At 43.0% G+C, this 19,088-nt stretch overlaps 1 protein-coding gene across 2 annotated transcripts; it reads left to right on the top strand.

The window, feature by feature from the left end:
* The first annotated feature begins 34 nt into the window (after positions 1–34).
* Positions 35–18,603, top strand: znf362b (zinc finger protein 362b). Of its 2 annotated transcripts, XM_036534344.1 has the most exons (9): positions 36–431; positions 5,949–6,012; positions 11,168–11,414; positions 12,393–12,518; positions 12,925–13,252; positions 15,371–15,595; positions 15,973–16,051; positions 17,119–17,277; positions 18,472–18,603. In XM_036534344.1, exons 2-9 carry the CDS (start codon positions 5,950–5,952, stop codon positions 18,586–18,588), a joined length of 1,344 nt encoding a protein of 447 aa, XP_036390237.1. In that variant the 5' UTR covers positions 36–431; position 5,949; the 3' UTR covers positions 18,589–18,603. The 2 variants fall into 2 exon arrangements, with proteins under 2 accessions (XP_036390238.1, XP_036390237.1); XM_036534345.1 differs by lacking the exon at positions 5,949–6,012 and having other exon boundaries at positions 35–431.
* Positions 18,604–19,088: the final 485 nt, after the last annotated feature.

Below are 19,088 nucleotides of genomic sequence, written 5' to 3' on the forward strand. Positions count from 1 at the left end.
ATTTCAGCGTTAGCAGGCAAACTATTACATGTCGCTACCCAGAAGCAAAATTCACAGACATAAAATACAATTATGTTTCTCATCTCAGCGTACGCGCCATAGCCTGTCGGTTATTGGTTGAGCTCATTTCGCCGCTATGTTGATACGCTAACAAAAGCTCCATGCAATGAAACACGCATCGGAGGTAGTCGTAACTTGATGTTTTGGTGAAAATCGGTCTCATTTCCTACCCATTTCTAGGTATATTTAGTCTTTTTCGCTTCGATCCACGGAAATTAAGACGGTAATGAAACCATTTCTCTGCCTGCAGAACCCAGAAGTGAACAGTAGGCGACCCGGAAGGTCTGAACTCAGATTGAAGGCAGGCAGAAAGAACACCAACCTTTTTAATATATATTTGCAAGAGAAAAAATCTACAATCGGGGTACCAGGTCTGTATACAGTCCTTCATTTCTTTTTAAATGCCGACTTGTGCGTGATTGGCGGGACTTCGTTATGTTTAAAATGAGTTATTTCGTTCATTTGAGTAGCGAAAAAGTTGCAAATCACAGGAATCACTAAAGCAAGCGCATGTTTGTAAAAGGCAAGCACCGTGTGCAAATGTAAAATATTTGACAATGTGTGGCACGCATAATGCAAGATAAAAAAGGCCCAGTGATAACCTATTAGATTGTGAATTTGAATTGCAAAAAACCCTGCCTCTTACCAAACGCAGTGCAATTTTGCAAGGCATGATTGTTGTAGGAAGTGTCTAGTTTTTTTTTTTTTTTTTTTTTTTTTTTTGAGCCGGGCTATTCAAACCTGCAATTCTTCGTAAACAATCATTCATGCACTTAATGCAAATGCTTTCGTGACATTTACATTCAGCTCGACTAATCTTGCCTTTTAAAAACCGAAATGTGTCTAAATTTGGGATCTGCAGAATATGGCGTCCTGTCCTTATAAAAATAAGACAGGCTGCCATTTTTGTTTTTCTTTTGTCTGAAAATTTTAATAAAACTGTCTGAGAATGTGGGAGAGGCGCTGGAGAGAGGCACCGGGGGGATTATAGTTTCGTTCACAACGAACTGATTGCGTTCGGATCTTTATCGCGGAACACGTTTTAAAAGTAAAATGTGTGGATGTGAAACATTCAGAGAAACCCGGTGGCTAGCCCGCTAGAATAAAAGGAAAAGTTGAGTAACTTTTGGTTAAGTTGCAAAGTGTGGAACTTTTAAATAAAAATTCAGTTTAAGTGCAGTCTGTAATAAATTGTGTCCTTTATATTTCAAAGTATTTCAATGTATGCTATTTCTTATAAGATAATGAAAATATTTACTGTACTTTGCTCAAAGCGGCGTAACGTAAGTGTTTGTTATGTTTGATTATTTAATGACATTCTTTACAAACAGGGAATCTTGGGTAAAAATGATACGTTACAGTAATCTGCATGTGGATATAGAGAGGAAGGTTATTGTTATAAAACCGCGTTTTGTTATTAGAGGTAATTGTGGACATTTCGCAAATTATTGGTTTGTTTCAGTAATAGAAACAATGTTTCCAATACTTACACGATATAGGCTTTAGCTCTGAAACTAGCACAGCATGAATTACTCAGTTCTGTACCATTGATACTGGATTATATTTCACGAGGCAAATCATCTTAACTGGTACAGTGTGGAACCGAGTTACGAGCGCATACAGGCTTACAAAATTTCCTGAAAATATCCTGTATTGATTTGTTCTATATCCCTAGTATTTGACTGCTTACTTTAAAATATAGCCATACCTGGAAAACGTAGTATCCTGACTAGCTTCCAATAGTTTGACACATTTGACAGATTGGCGAGGAACCTTTGAAAATAATTTAACAGATGTGTAGTTTGACCCAGATTGCTGTGGCAACAGTTTTTACATTATGACAACGATAATTCTAATTTAACATTTTTGTTTGCAAATCCTGTGTACCATTCTTGTATCAGTAAAATGGGGAATTCTTGCATTCTGACTTGAATTAACTTGCATTCTGTTCGTTTTAATGGCATATTAAATCGAAATAAATATGTTATAGAACAATGGGTTAACATGTCCCTTTTTCCTGTAGTATATGTAGCTGAAGGAAGAATTGAGTGAAATGACCTCCGTGAGAGGAATTAGTAAAGGAAGCATGGTTACATATCTGTCAGCAAGATTCACAGGTGATACACAATTCAGTTATTTATGGCAGTTCTTCTACACTTCTGGATCATTTTGTCATATGTGTTTGATTGCTCTGGAACCTATTTGAATGTAAAGATAACAGGGCCCATTGTCTTACATTTATACTGTGTGTGGACATGCATTTTTACACAATTCTGTGGAATTGCTCCAGTTGTTATGGGCCTGCATATTTGTCTTCATTGGCTGTTGATTTGCTTGCATGGAGCAGGGCCTGTGTTTTGTAACATTGATAACATGCAGCTTACTCCAGCCAGGCTGTGTCTCTGACTACTGCCAGTGATTTTCTTTGTTAATTTGGGGGCGAGTCTCTATCAAATCTCTTGCTGGTTGCCCTTCCAAAAATGCCTAAGCCAGCTGTCTTCTTTGGGCCCATCGTCTTTGGGTTGAAAAGATATCTATTTCACTTGTGATGAATTTCTTAACGTGAGATTATGCTTTGTGTATTTTGGCGTGGTGGTCTCTTGCAGTCTGTGAGACTGAGTGGTTACATAGCACAATTTGCTTGAGTGTGCCAAAAAATACAAAAACTACTTTCCTAAGTATCTGAATTGAAACCTCAAAAAGAGAGTAAATGTTGAAAAAAATTCAGAGCATGGTCTTTACCTGGAGAAAAGAGCATCAAGTGGAGAGTGTCCTGTCTGTCTTGGCAACAGTAGAGAAGTCTGTTTTATTTTGGTAAATACCCCTTGATTTGGTTTCTCTTTACATCTGTTTCAGACCTCCTAAGAGCTTCCATACGGAGCTGTGTCAGAGTATAGCACTAGCGACAGTAGGTGATACGTCTTGAACAAACATGGCAGCATGGCATGAAATCATTGGTGAATCAAACCACTGATTATGTTTTATGCCCCGTGTAGTATCGCTGAAGTTACTGAGGATGTGGGGGTCGTGAAAAGCATTGTGATTGAAACTTTTAGATGAGATTGTGTCAAAGGATGGTTACAGAAGATTCAGCTCCACAACAAGCAGTGTAGACATGGTTCCTTGCAGATGCAGAAAACTCTCACAAGTATGTTAGAACACTGCAGATTCCTCAGGGTTCTCATGTTAGAACGGTGTAGATTCCTCAGGGTTCTCATGTTAGAACACTGCAGATTCCTCAGGGTTCTCATGTTAGAACGCTGCAGATTCCTCAGGGTTCTCATGTTAGAACACTGCAGATTCCTCAGGGTTCTCATGTTAGAACGCTGTAGATTCCTCAGGGTTCTCAGAATCGTTGAGTGTATACCATGAACTGGTGTCCCTTTTCCTGTGGTATTCAAGCACCACCCCAAAGCAAAGCAAATCAACAGGCAAAGCAACACTTCTAACTATGTATATTTTTGTTTGATGAGGGTTTGCTGTGAGTCAGTAAAATTAACTTATTTAAGTAGAGACAGGAACTCAGGAATGGGGGGGGGGGGTCTGTATTTTTAACTGTGGTGATGTCTTTGAGCTCCGTGTTTGCACCCAAACAGGTGCTGCAGGTTTCTTTCAGTTTGTGGCATGGCTGTGTACTGCATTCCTTTCACCACCTTACTTCTTTTTTAAGGTGGTAGCTTGGGTTTTTGGTTAGGGAGCCGGGCTTGTAAAGCAGCATGTTTGATTCTGCAAATACCCAGCTTTGTGGATAATGGATAATATATAAACAAAGTGAGGTATAAAGTAAGGTTGGGTGACCTGCATAAGGATGGCTGCTAAGCAAATCAATAGTGCAGGTAAGAAAAGCAGCACTTTCTTGGTGCATTTGGATATTTATGGTCACAAGTCTCACATGTATATAGATATGGTAAAAGGTACCACCAGTAACCTGTAATCTTTACTTGCTAGTGATGTGCATAAGATAAGTTTTGTTTTCAGAACTATTTTCAATGCATGTGCATGTGAGTTTATTATTATCGTTAGTGGTGTTATTCATAGAGCATTAAGAGCTGGTTCATTGCTTGTTCAGAATCATCAGTTTCAGAAAACAGCCTTAATTTTAATGTTTTGTTCAGCTGCCTGTGGTCAGGCCACGCTTGGAATTCTCGGATATTCAGAGGAATATTGGAATGTGAGGTTTCGCATAAACATGGGCAGCATGCACAGGACGTGGTCCCTCTCCTCGCTGTTCTCTTTCCCTGAGCTCTGTGTTGAGCTGCCCGTTTCAGCAGGTCTCCCTGAATGAGCATGCGCGGCGTGCCTTCCTCTCCCCGGGACACCCTGCCACTCTGCGTGCTCTCCTCTTCCGTTACGATCTCCCTGATCACTTTTATTTGTTCTCAGTTCCTGGTTCACGGTTGCCGCGGGTCATCGATCCGTAAGAAACCACAGGCTTCTCCCTCTTTTAATTGGGGTGGGGTGGGGCCTTATGTTTGAAGTGTTACGCACCCAACAACAAGTTGAGTGTGGTGAACATGTTCGATGGTGGTGGCGATGTAGGTCTATGTCTACTGTAGGTTCTGTACTGCATAATATTTAAACATTCTTATTTCTGCACACAGGGGAAAACAGCCTTTCCAAATGATTCTCAGCAAGTGGATGGTTCTGTGTTAGGATTCCACACCCTCCTCCGCCCTTTTTTGTGTGTGAAATGGTCATGGAATGGTGAGAGCCAAGCACAGTTCGGGAAATCAAAGTGCAAGTGCAGGGCAGTTAAAAAAAGGACTCTTGGGCCTTTCCGTCTCCAGCGAGTTACACTGTGACTCACAGGACTTTCTTTGAAAACGTTTCTGCTGAATCAAGCCAAAGGAAACTTGAAAGCCGCTGGTTAGGCACCTCTGAGCAGCAGCCCTGTCATGGTTTCGGTGTCAACGCCACAGAAAAGTTGCCACAGATGTGGGGAGACTGTTGGAGGCATTGTGGGGTGTCCCCTGCAAAGATGACGATCTAGAAAAATTTCAAGCTCTCTCTGTCAGTGTGATGTGTTTGGGAGAGGGGAAAAAAGTGATCAGAAATTGTGACGCTGCTGAAGCTGAACTAAAAGCTTTGTTTTCAGTGCAGTTAGGATTCAAACGTAAGAGGAAGTTTGGTGAGCAAAAGAGCCTCACTCTGATGAACAGAGACTTCTGTGGTTTTAGCTTCTGGAAATGCAATGACCACATACTGCAGCATGAAAAAAATTTGATTGCAAAGTCTGACTGACAAGATGTTTACTTTCAGCTATTTAAGCTGCGTACTGATGACTTCATCTGTTACAAAGTGGGGGTTATATATGGAACTGGAAGACGTACCCTCTGAAATATGGTGTTCATATACAACATAGTATTAAAATTGTTTAATTTTGTGAAGCGCTAATATTAATGATACATTTACCAAATTGCATTGAAATACACCCCTACACATCATAATATGTGTCATATATCTTAAACACAGATGTATTATATATCCTGTCTTAAAATAATAATATCCCATCATGAACTTTGTTGTGTACCTACAAAAAAAAACCGATTTTTCACCAAAATGTTATTTGTTATTTGGAATTGATTGAGTCCCCTTTCTGCCTTTTATGAAATGGGCCATATCAATAAAACTGCAGCCCAAGAGATCCCACTGTGAAATTTTCTGTGCCTATACATTAGAATCTGTGACCTCTGTGCCAAGCAGAATGGTCCTTTCAAAGACGTTGAAGCCAGGGATGGAATCAGTTAGTGCATGACAGTGTTTGCTGTAGCGAGCCTGAAACGCCCTTGATTCAGGAGCATTTAAGCATGACGCCTGTGAGTGTGAGACCATACACGCACACCTCTCCGTGTTTGAGTATTGTATAATCCTTGTTTGTTTTGTCTCAGGATGGCCGAGCCTCGGTTTAATAACCCCTATTTCTGGCCACCACCTCCCTCCATGCCTGGCCAGGTAAGAACACCCTCCCTCTCTCAGGCTTTCTCCACTTGAGAAATGAAACAGTGTTTACAGTTTTGACAGCAGCTATTATAAAATGCCATAGGGAAAATGGCAACAGAACCGCCATTTTGGCTCTTTCCATAGACATATCCTGTAAGGCTTTGACACTAACCCCAAAGCTGAGAATTGGAGACATCTAAATTAGCAAAGACAGGCAGCCCTTGCCTGAGCCCTATTCCACAAGTGCTGCCATGCCAGACCCTTGGGCCTAAAAAGGCAGTGTGACATAGTGGTGAAGGATTTCGACTTGAAACCCGAAGCTTGCATGTTAATTTCTCATCGAGGGTTCAATTCTCAGGTGGGGTACTGCTGTTGTACCCTTGACTACAGTGCTTAAGCCAAATTGCCTCTGTGTGAATGGATAACATGTACAGATGTGAGGTGTGTAAGTGGCTCTGGGTAAAGGCACCCACTAAGCTGATATGTAATCTAATTTCTAATGTCGTGATAAGGAGTGATGATTTCAGGTTTGGGTCGCTTTCAGACATATCTGAGCCTGAGTCCCAAACGGTCCACTGTTTTCTCCTTGTCCACCCTTTGGCTCAATTTGAGAGTTGAGCATGTCATCCCCTTCACAGGAGAGTCCCAGTACCTTTGGAGCCAAATCTGAGAGAGGAGAGGAGGTCTTTATGCCCTCAGCTGCACCCTACCAGAAAATAAGCAACAGGGCAGGCTTTGAGGGGTCGAGAGGGAGGCCAGGAGGGAAATTAAACAAGTATAATAATAGTGGTACTGCAAAAACATATACGACGCTAAATTGTTAATTGGGTATCAATTCATAGAAATGAATTCATATGGAAGTGTTTGTCGGCATTAATCTGCGTCACACCAGTGTTGCTGATTAAGTAGCTACAGGAAAGGACATTTTTGCTTAAAACAGTTGCCGTTATTTTATGCCAAATGTTTAAATGCAAAAGCAACACAATTGCTTTTTATGGCAACTAATAATGGGTTGAGTTACACTGAAATGCCTTGTGTTTTGTGGTGGTCTGTGTATGAACTGGTTTCGGCACAAATCTGGGGTTAAAGGTGCAAAATGTTGACGCTGAAGAGTGTCCCAGAAATAGTTTTTAGTGCTTCAAAAGGTCACAAATGGTGTATAGAGGTTTCCATACTGACATTATCACACAGCTTAAATTAGCTCAGCAGGGCAAGAAACACTCACTGTCTCACTGGAACAGTATTGAACATGCTTTCCAGAGTTTATAAAACCGTTTCCTTCTGTTCATCTTGTTTATTGTGTTGTGTTATAGGTTGCAAGTTGCAACAGGAGAAGCACAAAAAAGGTTTACAAAAGGTTTACCCTTACAAAAAGAGATGTTATGGGGCAGGACTATTACATGATAAACCTGTGTCTCCATTGACCTGTCTTGGCTGTAGGTCAGTTATAACTGGGGCAAGTCTGCTGGACCTAGTTTATTTTATGTTTGTCAATAACAGATACAATATCAAGTTCACACAGGTGAGTCAAACAAAAGTTGATGCGTTTACCCTGTGTGAAATACTACAGCCGCAAAAGGTTCTCAGTCCTTACACCAAACTCGGTAACGCAAACTGGTTGACATGTTATGCACAGTGCACTGCAACATTAGGTAATATTTTCCTTCCCATTCTGTAGTGTACCTGCACATGATCACCGTTGATCTCTGTGATGCTCTTGTTGAGGTCTCCCTGGTGTTGGATGATCACATTAGTCTATTTTTTTATGTAGGTGCTCTTTTTCACAATGGTAATGGTGCCAGGTTGGGATTTATAACAATATGCTATTTCTGTCGGCGTAAGTCCACCATCAGAGAATACTTCCCCAATCACTGTAGTTGATTCAGAACTTTTTTTGTCCTTTTGCAGTTAACTGGTTTACCTCTGTACTCCGTGGTGGGGTTATTGTGATAAGTAGCTTGGGATGCTGCCGGAATTCCCAGTGATTCTGACCTGCTCCTTGTTTGAAGGAGACCAGATTCCTTCTTCTGTTATCATCTGGCACAGTGCCCTCTGCTGGTACATGACAGGAGTGCGGGTGCATGTGCGGCCAGTGTCTTGAAGCAGGTCCATGCAGTGAGACCTACCATAGGGGAGAAAGTTAAACTAGCTCAGGCTTGGCAGTCAGGACACCGGGGCTACTGACTCTCTCCACAAAGGCCAGTGAAGGTTGAGTTATCTGGAGTGGTACATGCTGTTTTACTGAAACTGATCTGACAGATCATTGGGTGAAGATTGCAGAGAGCTCTGCTGCATAAAATATTGTGCATTTAGTGAGGCATTGCCCACATTTTTTGGGAGGGATAAGGGCATAATTTTATGATGTTTGGTGCGTTCAAAATAGCAGAGGAACAAAAGGAAATAAAATTTGTAGCACAGTAAGGTAAGTATAGATACACTAATTTCATCTGATGTGTAGATATAATCTGCATAGGACTTGACTAGAGGAAGAACAATACTGTCATCTAAATGTTTTTTTTTGTTCAGGTTCACTTAAGATGAATATTGGCGTGTAAAAGGCAATAAAGTCATAACCTGCCCGGGTTTTAGCTCCATATTAAAAATCAGCATTCAGGTGAAAAAGCAAAATGCAGGAAGGCTGTAATGAATGTATAGAAAACATAGCTATAGCCAGCATTTGAAAAAGAAGAACTGCATAATGCAGGTCAGCACAGAAAAAAGTTTAAAAAACAATCAGTTATTAAAAAATCAAAACCAAGTATTTAGATGGTTGCTCTTGAGCATGGCAGACCCCTGTCAGTATTTGGTACAAACACAAACAATACGTACATTTTTGGATGTAATCAAGTCAATTCTGTAGCAAAGACAGTGTGTGCTTCACAAAGTTCAGATGGCCAAGCACAACCAAGTCCGGTCTCCTAACAAGGGAAAACGTTTCTCTCTCACACAGGTCTCATACAGCCCTTTAGAGATTTGTATATGGCTCTTACAGTGAGAGGGAAGGAAAATGGCTTTGAATTGAATTAATGCTATGGTTAAGGTTATGGTTTTGTTGCTGGATGCTGTTGGGTATTTGAAATGCAATTACAGCCTGGGCAAGCTTGAGGGTGCTCTTGAGCAAGGTTCAGGCTATCTCTCTATCTCACTGTAACAGGAAAACCAGTCAAACTGCAATGTCGGTTAGAGAGGAGAGCAGTTTCATCACCTCCCCCTCCTGCTGTGTGTACATAAATACACATAATGATGCTATATGAACAACAGTATGTTCAGAAAACGTTAGACCAAAAATATTAATGGGTCATACTGTGCTGCAATAACAGTGCAATACCAAAAGTGAAGACAAAGCCCTACTATAATAAAAAGGTCAAAAAATTTGTGTCGTTGCAGAAATAGGTGCCCTATCCCCCTTCAGTGTGTTATGCAAAAAGATTTAAATGCTGCTTTACATTGTCAAAAAAAAGTGACCGTTTGACAATGACACTAGTGCTATCCCTGGTCTAGTACCTAGTTCATTGGTTGGTCCACTTCACTGAGGCTATATTTCTCATTGTTTAGAGAGTATGACATAAAAAATACTATAAATTCTTTTGGTGGTTTTTTTTCTAGTGCAAAGTGAAATAAATCTTTTTTTTTTTTTTTTTTTGCTTCTCCACATTATTGAAAAAAAAAACCTTCAATCAAATCATAATTCCACCTTCATTGGAAGAAGGCTTGAGGGGGAGATCTGGGATAGTAGACTGTACAGATTCACCAACTACATGAGGAGTAGTAATTCTGATAGCCTTACCCAACACATCTAACAACAACATCCAGTATGACTGGCCACACCTCTTACAAAGCTAGCAGTCCTGCCTGCAGTGCTTCCCTGTGACTGTGAAGAAGTGTAAGATGTTTATGAGGCAGACACCTTTTCACTTACACTGTCTCCAGGACCACATAGTAAAGAACTGAAACTCATTAAAGGGAGACAGCTGCACAAGTTTGAACCAGCAGCCAGAGGCAGGGAGGACAGTCATTGATCGTTAGTCAGTAACGCACAAACTGTTTTAGTGCTAAGGAAAATTGAATGTCTACAGCGCATCCAAGATATGTCTGGGAAAATGTCTGTCCTAGTTTTGTCTTCAAAAGAACGACCGCTTCTGCTGTATTTCTGGGAACTCATCTCAACCGAGGAGCACCTTAACCCATAGTGCTTCCTCTCCTTTCAGGTGCTTAGTGCATCACACACCTTTGGCTTTTTCTGTTTGTGGTTTTAAAAATGAATTGTTCCAGCAGACCCCTCTTTTCATCAGTAGAACTGAGTGCTTGCTGAGACACTTGGAGATGTGAATTCACAGGCCCGCATGTTTAGTAGCAATGCTGTGTGAAAAGGAACTATGACTAACTGCAGTGGCATTACCATAGTAACGCAAAGAGTTGTAACAGTAAATGACACAAACTTAACCACCTAGCAGGCTTGATTAAGTTTCTACCATTTACATCACAAGTAATACCTTTGGGCTAAAGGACTCCTTTATATGTCACATACAGTAGGCTGCTGAATGCCTCCATCATGCCACTGCCAGGTGTAATATGTGAAAACACACAGTTTTCTGACTGGTATTTTTAATCCATTGCAGGTTATTATGCTCACATGGACTACACGCATGACACACAGGCACATTACATGCCACTGTTTATTTTTTCAGTGCATCCTTTTCAGCGTTTTGGTATTGCTGTCTTCAGATTCCCGAAAATGTTGCACTGTAATTGGTCAAGCTTTATCTCTAGACTACCTTCCTCTCTATCTATCCTATCTATCCCTATTTTCTATTTAAAAAAAGCACTCTACACTAGTTTAACACTTAACTCAGTATTGTACTGACCTCTTGTAGTGCTTTTCGATAGCTACTCTTAGCATAGTAATGCGCTTATTTGGAAGTCGCTCTGGGTAAGAGCATTTGCTAAATGATATAATGTCTGGGAATGTGATTGGCCGATATGTTTTTTTTAATGCTGACCCATTGTTTGAATACAGATTTGATACTGACTGGCCTCTTTTGCAAATGAAAAGTTGCTCTTTTAATGCCTTTCCTCTTGCAGTCACAGTAGTGGTGGTAATATGCACTTTGTTAATCTTGCTGGAGTGGCCTTGTTCAGCCGGAACGCTGTTGTCGGACTCTTCCAGCTGGACAACCTGGTGCTGATCAACAAGATCAAAGAGCAGCTGATGGCGGAGAAGATCCGTCCCCCGCACCTGCCACCCACCACGGTGCACTCCCAGCAGTCTCTGCTGGTCACGCCCTCTCCCTCTGAGGGCGGGCAGCACGTGATGTCAATCCCCAAGCTGCAGCAGGTGTCAGGGCTGCATTCCCACAGCCCGTCACAGCCAGACGTAGCTCTACACGCCCGCCCCGCCTCCAGCAGCGTGGCAGGTACGGTACCCCGCCCCTGCCCCGCCCCGCCCCCTCTGCCCCGCCTCCAGCAGTATAGCAGGTACGGTACCCCGCCCCCCACCCCGCCTCCAGCTGTGTGGCAGGTACAGTACCCCGCCCCCCACCCCATGCCCCCCGCCTCGCCTCCAGCAGTGTGGCGGGTACAGTACCAGCCCCCCCCCCCCCCAACACTGTGGCAGGTACGGTACCCTGCCCCCGCCTGGTGGTGCATGCGCGCTGTGGCGGTAGCATTGTAAGATGAGAAATCTGCTAGGATTCCTCCACAGCTGAGGCCCCGAATGCATTGTTATGCCACATGCACCCTTTTTCCACACCACACCAATAATGCACAAAATATGCATTTTTCCCCCTCCCTCAGGGAATGATTAAGCCTGACTCATTTCTCACCCTTCATTTTGACTTGAGTAACCTTTACACCAAGATTTGCCTGTTTTTTTAAATGCAGTACCATTCTCTTGCAGAATGGTGGAATCTTCTAAACCATCCTTTTGCCACAACATTGTTTGCCCTCTGTGTGATTGCATAGCTGGGTGCAAATTCTGTATTGATAAGACAGAACTTTATTGATCCCACAGCGGGGAAATTCACTTGTCACAGCAGCATTAAGACGGAGGTAGAAAGGCAAAAGTGTCATGTCCATCAGTCATGTGCCACCTGGGTATAAGTCATTAGCCTGTCAGACCGACCCATAAATTCTTTGTGCGATCCTTGTGTGAGGAAACACGGTATGACACTTGCAGCTATCGTGCATGAATTATTGCTGGCAAACTGTGTATTGGGAGAGCCATAGCTTAGTATTTTGCTGCTGGATGGGAATTGGACATTGTTTTTTTCTGCAAATGCATGAGCCCTCCCTGTAGAAGTGTCTGTCTCCAGTGCTCTGTGTGGTCCTGTCTGTTGATTACCTTTGAGTGGCAGTGTATCACATAAACCCGATCTTCTGCACATCCCTAACAGGCCATATTCTTGGCGATGTGAACACGAATCTGGATGATAAGACAGGTGTGAAAACTAAAGGATTGTGGGAAGACTGGCGTTTGCGTCAAATCATAGACCACCCATCCAGAGCCAATCATCTCTCAGGTATGTGAATGTAGCGCTCGCTGTTCATAGCATCCGTGTCGACACTTCATGTTTTACAGGACTCTTACCTGGGCTCTTGATTGATTTAGCTTGATTGAGCCATTAATGCGTTAGTTTCCAAATGTAAAAGTACTGTGCATACCATTTAAACATGCTGTCCTTACTTTCAGCTGTTATGAAATCCAGCTAAGCTTAGCAGCACCAGGATGTTATGAAAATGCCTCTGTAAGGAATACTGAATACACAATATGTACTACTGGGGGTGCAATGGAAATGGCTGTATTGCAAGAAATACTGCATTTCTCACATGATTGTGCAGACTGTGTTTGTAGGCAGGACCTGTAGGTACACCTGTGGTGTGCTGGGTGTAGAAAGCCTGCCAAGTCTTTGCTTGTGTGCCCAACAGGTCTGGCGCTGTCGTCGCGCACCGGCAACCACAACACCTCAGAGGCCATCACCCCCACCACCCCCACCTCCAGCAGCCAGAACCGGCTGGGGGGCGCCCCCTCTCCCAACGTCATCTCAGGATTGGCCAGCGGCCCGGGCATGGATCCAATCAAGAGCGGGGGCCTGGCGGGGCTGCTGGGGCCGCCCCCGAAGATGGAACGCGGGCGTAAAAAGATCAAGGCGGAGAACCCCTCTGGCCCCCTGCTGGTGGTGCCCTACCCTATCCTGGCCTCGGGCACTGACCAGTCCACCGTCACCATCGCTGCCAAAGAGGGAAAAACCTACAGGTTGGAAAAAGATGCAGGGTGCAAAATGCAACATTTATTTATAACATTTATTTATTACTATTTATAACATTTATTTATTGGCATTGTCTTTATTTGCAGTAGTAGTATTAGTAACACCAGTAACTGTCAAAATAAAAGAAAAATATGAGGAAATGGGGGATACAAAGTATATTAAAAACAGGTGCTTCCACACAGTGTGGTTCCTGAGTTAATTAAAAATATTAAAATCCCACTGAGCTTAGCATCGTGAATAAATTGTTGGGGCGTGTGTGTCCTGTTATGGTGTGGGGTGCGTTCTTCTGGATGGTTTAGGTCCAGTCAACCGCTCAGAGGCGGAACACCAATAAATACATGATAATCTGAGTATAAATATCTGAGTGAACACCTTCATTCTATGGACCAGATCTCCCACCAGATCTCATTACATTACATTACATCAGTTCATTTAGCAGACACTCTTACCCAGAGCGAGTTCCAAATAAGTGCATCACTATGCTAAGAGTAGTTATCGCGAAGCATTACAAGAGGTCAGTAAGATACAAAGTTAAGTGCTAAGATAGTGTAGAGTGCATGTTTTGTGAAAATAGCAATCTCAAAAATTGGGTTGGAAACTGTTGGTAGATGTCCTAAATACCAAAACGAGTTTTATTCCAATGAAGAAGCAGATCTGATGTTGATAGAAAAGTCAGGAAGGTTTATTTGCACAGCCAACCATGGGAACAACAGCATGGAGCAGAAGTTCAACAGGTATAGGATATAGCTCTTTTTTATACAATTATAGTAGGTACATTTACATATGACTTACAATGACCAAAGGGGTGCTGTTTTTGATTGGTTCTGTGGAGCTGTGCATTGCTAAACGGCTCCCTCTCTAATTGGGTCTCTCCTGAACCTCGTTACCTAATTGGCTCCGTAGGGTTCAAACTTCGGAAGTGAGGTCCATATATGGTCATGGGGAACCCCGCGTTCCTCAGACTGTTATCATCAAGAGGTGCCTTTTGGCTCCGGTCGAATGTAGTGGCATTCCTTTGTATTCTAATACATCGCTTGTCTCTGGATCAAACGCCGTGCCGCTCCACAGAACTGTCTCCTAACAGAAACGTATGGCAGATTCTGGAGTGGCACCTGAAACAGCGTTCAACAAAACATGAAATGATGGAATTCCTCTTGTAAGAATGGTGTCGCATCCCTCCAACAGAGTTTCAGACACTTGTAGAATCGATGCCAAATTGTATTGAAGCTGTTCTGCCAGCACTACCCACCTTCCTCTGTTAAGAGAGGAAGGTGGGTAAAAGCAGACGCTTTTATCCAAAGCGACTTACATAGGTTACAGTTCTTTACAATGTTATCCATTTATACAGCTGGATATTTACTGAGGCAATTGTGGGTGAAGTAACTTGCCCAAGGGTACAGCAGCAGTGTCCCAGCGGGGATCGAACCAGCAACCTTTCGGTTACGAGTCCTGCTCCTTAACCACTATGCTACACTGCCGCCCTCACTTTATATTGGTTTTTCCTTGATTTTGGCAGTTACCTATAGTAGCCCTAATAGTGTTGTTATCATTACTGTTGTTTGTTTGCCTTAACAGATGCCCCGCTACATGTCATCACACGTTCATACAGTTGTTTACATTGCTGCATATCCATTTACACAGCTGAATGTTTACTGAAGCAAGCCAGGTGGAGCACCTTACTCTAGGGTACAATGGTAGTGCGTCACCTGACAAGCACTTGCACAACCATGTGGTTACAAACTTAGTTTGTTTACTGTTGTGTCACTTTTCCACCCTGTTTTCTTAGTGAATGTTCCTGTGCCGTTGTGCAAGAATAATGTAGCTTGGCCAGTTTCAAACACGTCCTGTTCTGAGTGGAAGGCGTGATGACTAGAAGTGTTTTATTAGTTTGGAAAATTGAAGTATGTGAGGTAAGTGAGAAAGTGCTGTGCAGGTCTAAGGTGTGTGTATGTGTGAATGTGTGCATGTGCACACACACACACGCGTGCACTAAGTGTGACTAAGTTATGTGTAACATAAAGGTGTGAAGTATGCTTGTGTAGGTGTGTGTATACACTATTCAGGTGTAAAGTGCGTGTGCATGTGTTTGTGTGTGTAACACGCAGGTGTAAAGTCTGCCCGCTGACCTTCTTCACAAAGTCAGAGATGCAGATCCACTCCAAGTCCCACACAGAGGCCAAGCCACACAAGTGCCCCCACTGCTCCAAGTCCTTTGCCAACGCCTCCTACCTGGCGCAGCACCTGCGCATACACCTGGGGGTCAAGCCCTACCACTGCTCCTACTGCGAGAAGTCCTTCCGCCAGCTGTCTCATTTGCAGCAGCACACTAGGTAAGCTGTACGCACACACGCACGCACACATGCACACACACATACACACATACACACACACACAAACGCGCACACACACACGCGCACACATACACACACACACACACACACACACACTCATATTCATATACATGCACAAACACAACATCACACATTCACACACAAATAACTCCCTCTCCACATCATATTCTCACTTCCCTTGTTTAACATAATTTTGAAAACGAAAGAAATCGATTGATGCAACATGGTTTGCTGAACAGGCGTTTCACAGTGTTTCGAAGTGTTTCACAACTGTGATGAAGATGTAACCAAAGATGTAACCAAAACTGTTTCTGGCTTCTTCCCCCTGTCCCCCTTCCTCCAATGTATGACTACAGAATCCACACTGGTGACCGCCCTTATAAATGTGCTCACCCGGGGTGCGAAAAAGCCTTCACTCAGCTCTCCAACCTCCAGGTCAGTGTTGGGGAGGGGGCCAGGGGTGTTAATCATTCACTCAGTGCGACTGCTGCCTTTCCGCCTTTCAGAGCAGGCTTTTGACTAATCGCTCAGAAATTCTGTTTGTCACTGATTAGATAATGCCAAGTCAAATGTTCTCGTGGCCAAACTGTGCTGGTCAAACTAGAATGAAAACCTGCACAATGAAGCATGTGTGGGAGTCACAAGACATGCATGAATTCCATTTCACTTTGTGTGTATGTGTGTATGTGTGTGTGTGTGTGTGTGTGTGTGTGTGTGTGTGTGTGTGTGTGGATGACCTGTCAGAGCAGTGGCTTTGTGCACTAAATGTGCTCATCTCCTCAGAGCTCTTAGTTTTGGTAATGATGCAATTAGTATTCAAGTTCATATGCAGTAGTGATTCTGTGAATTATGTCTGTGACCATACCTGTCAGAAAAGGCTATTTAAAAAAAAAAGAAGAAGAAAAAGGTTAGGAAACACACATTACAAAAGCTGTGTTAAATTCAAAAACTATTTACCCACTCACTACATTTTTGTCAGCCTTTTCATAATGTGGGCAATGTTGTCCTGAAACTTCCTTGTTATCGTTACGGATTTGCTTGGTGGACAGGCTTATCCAGGACAGGTTGTATAGTTCATAAATTTACATATTTCAGATTTATTCAGCTGGACATGTACATGTACTGGAGCAGTTTGAGTTAAGTACTGCAAAAAATAGGTAATTGAGAAGACAGTCACTGACACTAGACACAGAATTACCAGACAAACATAAATGAACAATGTAATGAACAAATGTACTTTTATCCTGTACTTGCAGTGCAGTTTGATGAGAAGTGTAAGCAGTTAGTGCTGATGAAGCAGTCACTGACCACCGCTGACTAGACATTCTGTCTCTTGCGTACTTTTTATTTCAGTGTTTTAAAGGGAGGAAGTTCCGTCACAGGTCTGTGAGTGTACATAAAGGGAACACCGCTGAACCAAGCTTGTGGAAAATGTGTGGATTCACTTTGTGTGCCTTGTTGTTATTCCCCACCAACCCCCCCCCCCCCCCCTCCAACCCCAGTCTCATCAAAGGCAGCACAACAAAGACAAGCCGTATAAGTGTTCCAACTGCTACCGCGCGTACGCCGACTCGGCCTCCCTGCAGATCCACCTGTCCGCACACGCCATCAAAAACGCCAAAGCCTACTGCTGCAGCATGTGCGGCAGAGCGTACACCTCGGTGAGTACCGGCCCTCGGTGGCACTGTGTCTCCCACGCCGGTTGTGCCCCGCGGATGTGCCTGATATTCTGTGTTTCCCGTGTCGGCCTCTCCTCCATTCCGTTTTACCTTCTCACCCAGCGTTTGACCTCTTTTCCGCAAAAGTGTATGCTTGATGCACTAAATTCAGAGATCGGAATGAAAGTGTACAGGTCAGTCCCTGCTGGGTGTTTAGTTTTAATTCCCGTTGCTTTCTCATGCTGTTCTGTTATGAAATAGCAAATCGCTGCTTTGAAGCTTTGGGGATGTAACTGAAATAAGTCTCACTCTGAGACCTACAAGCACTTGCACAGCCATCTGGTTACAAACTTAGCTCCTTTACTGTTGTCAGGTGTACTACACCCTCATTTCAGGTAAATTCTGTTTTCTTAGTGAATGTTCCTGTGCCGTTGTGCAAGCACAGTCTAGCTTGGCCAGTTTCAAACACTTCCTGTTCTCTGAGTGGAAGATCCATAATGCAAGACATTACAAGAAGTCAGTCTTCCTGAAGCGGTTATAACAGGCGTGATGACTAGAAGTGTTTTATTAGTTCGGAAAACCGAAGTATGTGAAGTATGTGTGAAATTGCTGGGCAGGTCTAAACTGTGCGTGTGTGTGCGTGTGTGCGTGCGTGTTTGTGCGCGCGTGTGTGTGTGCGCATGTGTATGTGTCCATGTTTTACAGAGGTGTGTGTATGTGTGTGCATGCCTGATGAAGAAGGAAAGTGTGTGTATGCACGTGTGTGTGCGCAGGCGTGTGTATGCACGTGTGTGTGTGCAGGCGTGTGTGTGCAGGCATGTGTGCGCGTGTATGTGTGTCTGTGTGTGAATATACTCTAACAACAGTAATGATCTGTCTGAAAGTGTCTGAAACTCTTTTGGAGGAATGCGACACTATTCTTACACGAGAAGTTCCATCATCTCGTGTTTTGTTGAACACTGTTTCAACCATTATTCTGAGACCTTTATTAAACAGGAATTAATCAGAAAATGTACTAGTGTCTGGTATTTTTCAGTCTCTGTTGTTTCTCTCTAGTGAGTCCCAAATGTGCAAATCCATGTAATTAGGGAATTCTAAGTCTCTTGTTACGAACTGCAGTTTTTTTTCTCTTTTGAAAGTGACTGTGCTGAGCTGCCTGTTGGTTTTTTCTGTTTGCCTATCTCTCTCTCTCTTTAGGAAACGTACCTTATGAAGCATATGTCCAAGCACACAGTGGTAGAGCATCTGGTGAGCCATCATTCACCCCAGAGGACGGAATCCCCGACAATCCCCATACGAATCTCCCTCATTTAAAACCGTAGACACCCCCCCCCCCCCCCCCCCCCCCCCCGTCTCATCCCACTACCAACGAGACCACACCATTAGGTCCCACTCTTGTTCTACTTTTGCATCCCTTTGCAGGTTCCAAAAAATGTGCCAGACTGTGTTTGTACTTCAAAAAAAGAAAAGGAAAAAATGTTTTGTTGTTTTGTTTTTGTTTTTTTTGTCCCATTTCATTTTTGTGATCAAGAGGTTTGATTTGGGCCATCCAAAGATTATTTTAGAGCACTTTCAGGCCTTATTGTAGAACTGGCCCAAAAAAAAAACGTTTTTGGTCTTTTAAGACCAAAAATATTAAAGCATTGCTTAAGGCAGCTAAGAGTTTTGACCATATGTATTACAGCATAGCATTTAAGGACCCTGTTTTTCTTTCCTTAATTATCTCCAATTTCTCTATTTTTGTATGTTTACATAAGAAGCATTCTCTATAGTGCTGAGAACCATTTGCTATGATCAGTATAGGCTAGTGTAAT

The sequence above is a fragment of the Megalops cyprinoides genome, chromosome 7 (assembly GCF_013368585.1).
Source record: "Megalops cyprinoides isolate fMegCyp1 chromosome 7, fMegCyp1.pri, whole genome shotgun sequence".
NCBI classification, from domain to species: domain Eukaryota; kingdom Metazoa; phylum Chordata; class Actinopteri; order Elopiformes; family Megalopidae; genus Megalops; species Megalops cyprinoides.

Bases quoted from the DNA above. Each gene is read 5' to 3' on its own strand.
- znf362b (XM_036534344.1), top strand. From the start codon at position 5,950: ATGGCCGAGCCTCGGTTTAATAACCCCTATTTCTGGCCACCACCTCCC. The intron at 12,519-12,924 runs GTATGTGAATGT...TGTGCCCAACAG, and splicing joins CAGAGCCAATCATCTCTCAG to GTCTGGCGCTGTCGTCGCGC. The intron at 15,596-15,972 runs GTAAGCTGTACG...GTATGACTACAG, and splicing joins CATTTGCAGCAGCACACTAG to AATCCACACTGGTGACCGCC.